Genomic DNA, 12,282 nt, shown 5'->3' on the forward strand with positions numbered 1-12,282 from the left:
CGTCCATTTTCTAAAACACTTTTATTTGCAACTTTTATGAAAATGGTGTTAGGTTTGGCTTTAATTATTTGATACATTCTGTAAGTAAAGCCTTTTAAATATCTTGCAATGACAATTGTTTAATGTAAATATGTTCTCAGCAGAGGACATGCAATTTCCTAAAACATTTTTTTTTCTTAGTTTCTATCCCATCTGTTCGAGAAGGCCTACACACACTACCGAAAGAGTTTAATGAGAATGTGTTTTAAGTAAGTATCTCTAAATCTTAAATTGAGTTAAATGAAAATCAGGAGTTAAGTGTTTTATTTAATTCACAATTATCATGTTAATTACATCTACAGTGCTGCTTGAAAGTCTGTGAACCCATTTTGTAGTTCTTTAAATGTTATGTTTTTGCCATTAAATCGGAACTTGTCCTTACTTTTCTGAAAGAAAGGGTTTATATCCACAAATTCTGTGTATTGTTTAGAGTAATTGATGCATGCAATAGAAAAAGAAATAGGTAAATAAGAATAAGTGCAAGTCCAGGTCTCAATCTAATAGAAATGTTGTGGCAAGACCTGAAGTGGCCTGTTCATGCAAGACAGCCAAAAACTCTGGAGCAGCTGAAGGAGTTTTGTAAGAAAAAGTATGCAAAAATTACTCAAAGCAGAGACTTTGAGACTTTGTGAGAGACTTATTAATAAATATAAGAAACCTTTGGTTGCTGTTATAGCTGCTATAGAATGTGTCACCCCCTTATTAAATAAGAGATTCACTTACTTTTACACACAAGGATCATTGAGTTTCTGTTAAACATTTTAATTGAATAAATAATGAAACAATATGCATTTTTTGAATGTGTGTCTGTTATTTAGGTTATCTTCATTAAGTATTGCATTTCAGGTAAAAGATTATTTGTTCTTAAAGATTATATATTATTTCTTATGTTCTTAAATATTTTATATTATTGTTGGATTTTGCACAGGGTGTTTAGGTACCAAGCCTTTCATGTCATGATGATTGTTCACATTTGTTCATTATTATTATTAATAATAATAATTATTATTATTATTATTTCCCTAAAAAAACAAAAAACAAATTTAACATAAAAGATTATTTGTTTAAGACATACGAAAGATGAAGGCTTCACGTACTTCAAAGCAGCACGGTATGTGAAATATATATACCGTATACAGTGTATTGAGAGGCATTAAAAAACATTTGCTGATGATTCTTATGGTCCTTGTTGCCTTTTCAAATGTATCTCAATAAACAGTCACTTCCAAAATTATGGCACCATTAATACAATTGAGCAAAAAAGGTTGTCAGATTTATTACATATTTCAAACAACGTGAATAAAAATGCTGATCAAAGTATCATAAGATTTTAATATGAACATTGATTTAATATGAACATTGATCGCTGAACATTGTCATCATTCCTGTGCAGCGATACATTAGCTAGGCATTTGAGCAACAAATATTTCTGTTATTGCGAGCCAATTGGGAGGTGTCACGGGAAGTGGCACTACACTGTGCTAGGATTAAAACGACAAGACTTCTGGAAAACAATAAAAACATATCAGTGTCTTGCCATGGTTAAGTTTTCTCACACAGCATTCCAGAACGGTCTCTCCAGAGACTGATCAGGTCTAAGCAGCAGTTTGCCAGGATAAGGACGGTCATGAAAATGTATTTACTTTAAGTGCATTGGTCATGCTATTTAGAATAAATCATCTGCATGATTCCTTCTTGTAAAACGTTTTTACAATGTCAGGTGCATTCATGAAACTAACTAAAATCATCTGGTACATACATTTGACCATGTGTTTGAATTCCTAATTCATCGCATCATTGTTTTAATCTGATATAATCCAACGATCATGTAGTAAAAATGCATGTGTGCTTTTCTGCACTCATTTGGAAAGGAATTGACCACCACCACCTGGACTATAAAACCATAAACAGAATTACTTTAATCATCAGTCCATTTTAGTGTAAATTGAGTGTGTAACACAGAATTAATTAATACTGCAAAGAAGGTATACTCAGTGAATTTTGATTCAGTCTAGCACTTCCCTTATTTTTTGGCGCCATTCTAGAACCACAGGTGCAGTATGCATGGTGTCATTGTACTCTGCTTTGTGTCCTTTTTTGTCTTCTGGCTGCTTTTGTGAAGTGCCTTTCCACAACCCTAATGAATTAATTATTGGTCTTCCACAAACAGCGCTTGGATAAAGTTCATTTTCAGAAAACAGGCACAGGCTTCAGAACAGATCCAAAAGATGAACATTGCAGACGATCATTATGTGCAGACAAGGTTAAAACTGACTCTACATAAATGGATCGAATGGCTGCAGTTTCAGAAAAAGAGACAAGCTGGTGGGTACTTCTGTTTTCACAAATAGACATTTCTTTATTAAGAGATTAATGCTCAACATATGCTTTTGTCTCCAATACTTATTGTTTGTCTTTCATCTCTTTAAAGCATATTTTGAGGTGTGCAAAATGTAAATATCTTGTAAATACAAGATGTAGTAACAGTAATCACATTGAATACATTCTTTCACACAGTAACTCCAAACCTGAGTGGAAAGACACTTTTTGTAAGTGTATCAAGCGTTGTTTAATGAGTGTGTAATTACTGAGCCATTATTCACTATATAAGTGAAGAAAATGGAAATAAAAGTACAAGCCTGTTGAATCATTCATTGCTGAATATTTGGTGGTTGCTTTGGAACAGAAATGCAGATGCTTTGTATAGTAATAAGACTATAGACTGGGTCTCTTACTTGTAGTAATGCTACATAATAACAGGAGACATTCTAAAGACATTACAAAAGCAATGTCATCTAATGTGATGTGAAAATAGAAAATTCTCCTATACTTTAAACTGACCATGAAATTATTAACCTTATCCAACCTAAAACAAGCTAATACCTAACTAGCAAATTACACTGAAACAAAAATGGACACTGTTGTCATCAAAACCAGAAAACAGATAAATATCAAGGTGAAGAGGCACTGATCTATATATTGTTTTACAGTATCCAAAGGGTTTGTTTAAATAGAAAAAGAGATTTTAGGTTCTTAGGTAGTTCCTTCTTGAACTGAGGTGATTTTATTGTTCACACTTATACTGTATATGGAACAGAATATTTAAATTGAGGTTTTGAGTGGAAAATGTAGGTAATATTTATAAACTATTGCATTACCAAAGAAGATACTTAAAGTTTCTCTTGGGTAACATAGGAACATGGGAATTATGCATGCGTTTTTAGATAAAAGGGCTTAAAGTATATGAATTCTCCATTTTCCACTATCTCAAAATAATCTGGTCCAGACAAAAAGTGAATATTTAACAGTACAAATCAAATAGGGATTATCACTTTTCTTAAGTATGTTTTTGTTAATCTGAAGACTTTGTGATGTGTGATAGTTTTATTGCAGATGGATTTTATTTCTTGAAATGAATTCAAGCTTATTTGTGCAGTTAGATTTTTTTTCTCATAAGATATTTTTGAAACCAGACCATGTTACTCACAATTGGATGAGTGTAGAAACTTTATAGAAATTGTTCTGATCAGACCTTAGTATTACCTTAGTATAATGCTACTTTTACTGCCCCCTTGATACATTTCACACATAGGAATTTTAAAATCTGCAGTAAGACATTACAATGTCACATAATGCACACAATAACTGAAAAACAACATTTGTATTTGTTCCAAGAATAAGACAGGACTTATTGAATTATGAGGAAAGAAATGAGATGAAACTGTTGTTGAAAAAACAGCTTTTACTTCTGGCCTTTTTTTTTCCTTTTTGTATTAACCAAGTTTTTGGAAAAAAGATGGACGGATAGATGAATAACATCTGAAAATGGGTATCTAAAACCATTTATTAACCATTTAGTGTTTGAAGTTGGAGAGCTTTTCAATGAAGATGCTAGCAGGATTGTAATAGTGGACAAAAGGATTAAAGCTTGCTTTCGTGACATATTGACAATGGCTTCCTGAGGGTACCTCAGTAGTTCAACTGGATAGCATTTCTTCTGTAGTACATTATTTATTAGGTCACTTTCAATAAATTGGCTTCTGTTTTCAGTTTTAAAGATTCAAACAAATAAAAAATGCAAACATACTGTAAGAAATATGATTATACTGTAATGCAAATTTAAAAATCTGTTTGAAAAAGTATAACAACTGTTAGATTTAACTATTTTTGTTTTGAATAGAAAAATGTATTGTATTGGGCCACTTCAGTGACCTAATTCTAAATAAGTTTTATGTATTTTACTTGTAACATCATTTGAAAGAAACAAGTACAGTAGTTGTTTTTAAAAAAAACGACATCTTCAGGTTGTTTTTGAAAGCTTTTTTGTGCCAGAATCAGACCTCCTGGCTGTATCTTTGCAATTGCAAGTAAAAAAGGGTAAATTAAAGTATTACAAAGGTAAATTCAAATATGAATTTTTAAATAAAAATAGAAGAAATAATATTCTGTTATGGATACATTTGAGTTCATTTTGCCATTGCACAAATAGCCTTGAAAATTCTCCTGTATATGTTTAAGTCTTGTGATGATTTGTGGCCGTTGAGAATAGATGAGTAGATGACTGCTGGGAATAAGTGCTGTTTTGCATTTACTATTTACTTCTTGTTTTACTTCTTAAATATAAAGGTTCTAGGTTTACAAAACAGTAAAAAATTAAACTTTAATTAACTTATTTATTGTTCAGTATTTTTTGTCTTTGATCAACATGTTTGTTTGGTTTGTTTATTTAGATGCAATGAAGAAAATTCAGGGAGTGTGGGATTTAGTGTACTGCAAGCATGTCTTTAGAGCATGGAGATATGTGGTGCAGGACTCCAAGAAAACAAAAGAATACTTTGAGGTAATTGTGTGAACTGAGAATACTTTAAAAAATCAATTATTCAAATCTTTAATGTCTTATTTACCCAACTGTTTCTCAATGTTTATAATATAGTTTTCTTTTGTGAATTTCTTAATATAATATAATTTTTCAGCAAACATTTGCACCTGTCTTAACATGAATCTTTAAAAATGTATATTGCAGCCATGGTAAAGTAGCCTTGGTATTGGGTTTCTTTAATCAATGTAATATGAATTTGTTATATTCTTTTCCTATTTTAGATTACTACTGCACGAAATTCTTATGTATATATATACATATGCATGTGCATGTATACAGTGTTACCTTCCATTATGGCATCTTTCCGGTAACCCTGAATCTGCTTATAAAGAAACCAAAACGAACTTCCATCAGTCTGTGCCTAAACAGTCAAACATTGTTCACCATGATAGAATACTTCCAAATTTTAAACAATGCCTTTTTTTAATCACTTGTGATGTATTGTGATTTATTGGCTGGTAATACAGTGTTCCATGTACAGTACTTACATTGTCTTTAGAGCATGGAGATATGTGGTACAATTACACATGTAATTGTCTGTGTAGATCTTATTTTGTTACTACAGTAAAAGAAGGGCTACACAGCAAGTACATTCTGTTCTCCCCAACCAATATCGCCTCCTTTAAACTAGCAAACCAGCATCTCAGTATCCTGAGGTCTCGGCACACTGGCTCTGGAGGACTTTTGAGAAAAGAAAGGGATGCTCTAGCTAAGCTGCTTCATTAGCATGTACAGTAAACTTTGAACAAAAGGGCTGACAGCTATACCTAACCAAATTAATCCAAGTTCACCTGAACAGTACGAGAGACCCTTAACACTTACAGTAAGTACAGTATGTGCAACCATAGCAGTAATAACAGTCTCGCATATTATCTGCATGACTAATGTGGTGTCTGATTTCCACTTGTTCATCTGGTAAATGTAATTGTTTTAACATATTTTAAATAGTTGGATAAAGGTTATATAAAAAATAATTTTAAATAAAACATTTTTGTTTATTTAAAAAAATGACTTATATCACCTGTTATCTTGCTTTACAGTAGATTTATGTTCTTGTCTATACAGGAAAAAAACAGGATGTGCAAGTGTGAACTGAATAAAATGAAACTATAGATGGTGTAAAATGATCTTAAGTCTTACAAAGTGAAAAGGCTGAAGTGTTGCTTGTCTTCGTGTCTGCTGTATGTTCTGCCTCTGCCTGTGATTCTTTGTGCGTAGCGCCTGGAGAGAGGACAGCTCGACCCCGAGTTCGATCACACTATTGCCCCCCCAGGAGAGAGCAGAGACGAGCTGTCCCAGTTACCGAGGAGGGCAGCACTGAAGGTATTGCTCTTTCTAATGCACAGCATCTTAACGTAGTAACAACATTTTGACTAATTCCATTACGTCATGAAAATAAAATGACTTGAGTAAATAGACCTTATTTAGTTTACACATTGTGAAGTGTGAGCTGTGCCTACTTTTTACACATACAAATGAAAAGGTGCTTTGTGTGTGTTTACAAGCTGGCAAACAAAAGACCTGGAATCTCTTTCCAGATCTGTGTTTGTTATTCCTCCCAATTACGTTTCTATCAAACATTTTAATCATCCACAGCCACATTCCATAGAAATAAAACACACAAATGCCTGTAAAAAATAAGGTTTTCTGTGAATTATCATAATAGGAGTTACTTTAATGGCAGGTCTGAAAATAGACAATGTCTATATCGCATGTAAAATCTATAGCTGAACAGTGAAGATGTTCTCTTTGTATATCCCATAATGACCGAACCTTTATTATAACAATTTTAGTAATTCTATCAAACTAAACCATAATTCTTTGTATATGCAACCAAAATAATATAATATTAAATTTCTAAATATTTTTTTTTCTTAATGTGATTATATGATGGCTGAAAATATGCATTCTAAAGGACAGTTTTAAAACATTTGTCCATCATTTCAGAGGTGAAACTGACTTGCAATTCTTGAAAGATCAAACCACGTCATAGAGCCCGACCTGTAGCTCTCACGCAACAAGTCTCACAAGCTTTTTAGAAAAAATATGCTCAATAAAGAAAACATTAAGTAATAAAGCACATTAAGAGGACCAGTAAACATTAAAAAAAGAATGCAAAAAATGCTGTTATCTTTACTACTGTCCATCTTCTTCTTCACATATTGTTATGTGTACAGATTGACGTAGTGTTTGCTTTTTCTGTTTTCTTAATTTCACATATACAGTATGTACAGTATATCTAAAAGGCAGTACAGGTAGATTGGGAGCGTCTGCACCAGGGTCACAACATCACGTTCAATGACACGGTCCATTCTTTCAGGAAGAGCAGGTGTTTCACCTCTAAAATGGCAGAGTCATGTTTACATTAATGAAATATTTTGAAAAGTCTTCTAGAATGGGAATTTTTGGAAAACAATCAAATCATATTAAATTGATTGGTGATGACAAATAGATTGAGATATTAAGTATTATATTGATAAGTCTAAACTCTTAAATGAAAAAAAAATCCATGAGAAAAATGTTCTGCAAATAGAATTATTTGGCAAAGAACTATTAGAGGTTATGTTCAAAGTTTGCTGTAGTGTAGCCAAAAAATATTTTATCCTGGTAGACTTTTCCATACTTTAGTTTTTGTCTGCCACACAAATAATAGATAGACCTGTAATATGTAAACATTTAACATATCTATTTATATTATAGAAATCAGTTTTATTATGTGTAACTTCAACAATACTTGAGAACTTTGTACAAAAATGAAAAATGAAGGTGCCCTCCAGACCAAGTGCTATTTTTCTCATATGTTATGCTGAGTCATAACATTCATTGGAATTATCATTTTGAAACACAGCAAATGACCAATCAAAGAAAGGAAACATGCTCTCACATCTGAAACATGTTTTCCATTTGCAAAATTAAAGACTTGGACACATAATATTTTTACTGGCAACGAATGTACATTTTTGGTGATCCTTTAATGGAAGTTGGAGCGGGAAAGATATGAATATATATAACCATTATTACATCTGTAATCCATGCATCTAGCCATTTTCTAACCCCTTCATCCAATTCGGTGTCACAGGGAAACTAGAGCCTTTCCCTGGCAAGAAACAGACGCCAGGCAGGGTACAGTCTGGACAGCTGTCAGTCCATCACAGGGCACACACAGTCACTAACACGTACCGTACACACTCACACCAGGCCACTTATCCCAGAAGTCAATTACCTAAGCAGTATTTCTTTCGACCATGGAAGGAAACCAGAGCACCCGCTGGAAACCCACGATCTGAACGTGAAGAAAACATAAAAACTCCACTCAGGGGCCTAGTGCTGTGAGGCAGCAATGCTAACCAGTGTGCTACTGCTCCACTGTGTCATTCCTGCATCAGTACTGTGGTTTGTAAATAGATCTCTCTTCCGTCATGTTTATTAAACTAAGAAAACAAAATCCAATGGTATATAAATGCAGGATCAGAGTTATGAAAGTGTTCTCCTCAAAAGCAACACTGCAATAACCTGAAAAGTTTGCAACAGTGGAAATTTGGTGAACACTACTGAGAAAAAAATGTCTTAAGGTTAGCATTTGGATGTTGGATCCTGTAAATTTTCTTAACACTGTGTTACCAAAACCAAAAGCTCCTGTGTTCAGAGAAGAAATTGCTTTGTACAATATGTATTGAAAGACACCCTGCAGACCTCATAAAGCTTGTTAGAAATAAGCAATTAAAACTGCACCTACTTTATAATTGAACACTACAAAGCTATTCATCTGAAAGTTTAATTCAAACCCTCGACTCCCTTTTTGTTTTTCACTTACAGTACTTAACTTTTTTTTAAAAGTTTCTCTCTCTCCCATTCCCAGAAGCCATCCCATTAAAAAACAATTCTGATAAAACGTATTTTAAAAATTGTTTGGGTTAGTCCTTCTTCTGGATTCGGTTATAATAAAACTGTTAGTGTAAATGAAATAGTCTAATAAGTTTAGTTTAATATGAAATTGTTAAAATCTCTTTCACATCTTCAAACACACACTCAATGTTAAACATTTTACATATACTGTAGACTGACTTGAATGTCTGTAGTATTAAATACTACCTAAAAGCTTTATAAATGCATCTTAAAAAGGGAATTCTCATTGTGTATATGTGTTTATCATGTGATCAACATTTACTGTATATACAGTAATTGGGCATTAGTCATTTGTTTAGTATCTAATTTATTGTCTTGGTTCAAAATATTTAATCTACTTGGAGGAAACAGAAGGTAAGGTTTTCTACATGTACTGTATGAAGATCACAATACTCATAATATTCTCTAAAGCATTCAGATAATAGCATTTACTGCAATTATGTTTCTAGTTCTGGTAATCATAGCATTTCTGTGCTGATACTGTTTTATACAGAGCTTTGTCCTTCCACTGACTGAGGCATATAGCTGACTTCCTCTTTGGTGAGCACCTGAGTGATTTATGTGTTTAGTACATCACCTATTTCCCTTGCTTGTCAAGTACTTTTGCATTATTTTCCTGCATATATTTTACTTTTTTTTACAGTCCTTTTGTACTGAAGAACATTCCATACAAAAGAACCATCAAGGAACACATATATTTCAAGAACTTTATTGTAATTGTGAGATAGCAGAGATAGCAAATTATCTAGTAATTATAAGATAGCAGAGAGAACATTACCTCGTTATTATGAGATAGCAAATGATCTCAAAATTATGAGATAGTACATTCTCACATACTTTATATGGTCATCATGCATTAACACAATTGTCATACAATACTTACATAATCATGAGCTGACTTTCAGTTGAAAGCAATGGAACTGATTGCACGGCACATTTGTTCTTGTTTAAGGATACGTGTGAGTGTCCTCATGGTTAAAATTGTATTCGCAGTAGGTACAAATTGTAACATTACATTATCAATAAACCCCAGTGGAAAGTAAGTCCACACACATCCTGCAGCATTGGACATTGTCTCAAAACTAGCACAGTCATTGCACATGTGACAGGTAGTTCGTACACTCAAATGATCATTGCTATCTGATGATTAGGTCTCATAATTTGCTACCTCGTAATTACAAGATAATATATAAATAAAAAACATGTATTTATTTAAGCCTCAACTGCCTCAACTGCAATATTTCTCTTTTGGTTTTTCTAATATGCTTATTTACACGTGTTTACAATGTATTATACCCCTTTGCTTTAACTGGATGCTGTTGATTTTTCAATGATTTTATAAACTGTGTTCTTTTCCCTTATAATTTTCATAATCCATTTGTTAAGCTGAGTGGCATATTGACACAGTGGTTATCATCGCTGCCTCGCAGTACTGAGCCCGTTGTCTCAGTTTCCACCATAGGTTTCCTCTGGGTGCTCCAATTTACTCCCACAGTACAAAGACATACTGTTGGGCTAACAGGCTCTTGGGAAATTGGCCCTGGTGTGATTTTGTGTGTGTTTTTGTCTGTGTGCGCCCTGCAAACGGGGCTGGCATCCCATCCAGGGAGTATCTGCCTTGTACGCTTTGTTTGCTGGGATAAGCTCTGACTGCCCAGCGACCCTGTACTGGATAAAATAGTTGGAAAATTAATGGGTGGGTTTGTTGAACCAGTTATTCATCTTCATCATTTCTGGCTAATGCCCAATGTAGTAGCTTCTATCTCATTTGCTTCTACTCTAAAATGTAGAATAAGCACTTTATTACCAGATCATTAGTTTGATTTATTTATTTTAGTTATTCCTTGGTCTTTGCTCATCATGTAACTTCCTACTTTTCTTTGGTTTCTCCCCCTCCAAATGTCTTCTGCATTCTTACACTGTAAAATCTAAAAAAGGTTTTTGTCATGGTGCTTGCTGTTGTTTTGTCACCAATCATCTATTATTATGTACATTACATACAGTACTGCACAGAATCAGTGTGTATAAGAAAATCAAATTTACATTTTAGGTTTTGCTTATTGGAATAGCAGCTTTACTAATTATGATTAATGTCTACCAATGATACAGTACTTGCTATTAAAATGGTTTAACCTCTCAGCTTTTGTATAAGTGGATGATGGGTGCTGCACATTTTAGACCTGTTGCAGTGATTAAGTCTTTACCAGTTACAAGTGCTTTGGCATTTTTCCTAGCCCTGGCAGATGTTTTTATACATCATCCTATAAAATATGCCAGGTCAGAATTTTGTTACTATATTTGGGAAAGTCTCTTGCTGTTTTTTTTTATTATTTTAAGGTTTGGATTGGTTTGGAGTATTTTTAGTGTTCATTTTTTTGAGGAGTGCATTTAATATTGCTGTGGGAATAGTAACATGTTTCCCATACACAAGGTTCTGGTAGAAACACTCTATAAACATTTTACTTTTAAGTGTATTTATATTCATGGAAATCCACCCAAAACAATTTTCTCAATAAAAAAAGAATTTATATGAATATAAACAATGTCTGAGAATAAGGGAATAGAAGAGAATCCTACAATGTAAGTAGGTTGTTTTTCAAGGCCATAGAGGCCCTTGGGGGATGGGGGGCAAGGGCCACTATTTTTCTTAACTAACCAACACTGGAGGTGGAGGTGATGTGGTCAGCATCACATTCCGGCCGGCCTATTACTCCCAGAAAGATTAACCCCTGGTACTCATTTGTAAAGCAGGCTGGGTGGATCTGGGAGCCCTCTGGAAGGAATAAGAGCAAGCTACAATGCTTGCCCCTACCTGGGATTGAGCCCAGGACCTTCCAGTCAGGAGCTTGCCGTCTGAGCTACCACGACTCCATCCTAAAATATACTGCACATAATTAGTAGTTAATGTATATAATAAGTATTAATTGCTGTAGCTGTAGCTTTTTCATAGTAAACTTATATATAGCTATAGATTTTTTGGTTTAAGTTAGCTACAGTATGTCACTCTGATTATTCACTAAGTGAAACTGTACATCAAAACTCAAACTCAGTTCCTGTAGGGCCAAAGTACAGCATTGGGTGGAATGGTGGCACACTGGTAAGCACTCCTACCTCACAGTGCTGAGACCCTGGGTTGAATTCCTGAGGCACTACCTGTATGGAGTTTGTATGTTCTCCCTGTTTTTGCTTGGGTTTGCTCTAGGTGCTCTGGTTTCCTTCTGTAATAGGGTTCTGGGAAAATTGGCCCTGGTGTGAGTGAGTGTTTATGTGTGCTCTGTGATGGATTGGTGTCTCCTGCCTTGTGCCTGTTGCTTGTGGGACAGACTCTGGCTCCTCTGCAACCTTGTATTGGATAAAGTGGTTTGAAAACGGAGGAATGGGTACGCAAGATTTTTATTATCCCAATTTAGTAGCTTTTCAATATACAGTACATAGAGCAACTCTCTAAGGATAAGGGT

General features: G+C 34.0%; 1 protein-coding gene across 1 annotated transcript in view; it reads left to right on the forward strand.

Annotated features, from left to right (window-relative positions):
* Positions 1-12,282, forward strand: part of fbxl13 (F-box and leucine-rich repeat protein 13) — a 70,647-nt gene that overhangs the window by 8,652 nt on the left and 49,713 nt on the right. Inside the window, exons 4-7 of the mRNA XM_088923225.1 lie at positions 181-248; positions 2,210-2,364; positions 4,770-4,879; positions 6,137-6,241. Coding sequence (XP_088779351.1) covers positions 181-248; positions 2,210-2,364; positions 4,770-4,879; positions 6,137-6,241 — 438 coding nt within the window. The remainder of the gene's footprint in view (positions 1-180; positions 249-2,209; positions 2,365-4,769; positions 4,880-6,136; positions 6,242-12,282) is intronic.

This window comes from Atractosteus spatula, chromosome 8 (genome assembly GCF_055471065.1).
Source record: "Atractosteus spatula isolate fAtrSpa1 chromosome 8, fAtrSpa1.hap1, whole genome shotgun sequence".
Lineage (NCBI taxonomy): Eukaryota > Metazoa > Chordata > Actinopteri > Semionotiformes > Lepisosteidae > Atractosteus > Atractosteus spatula.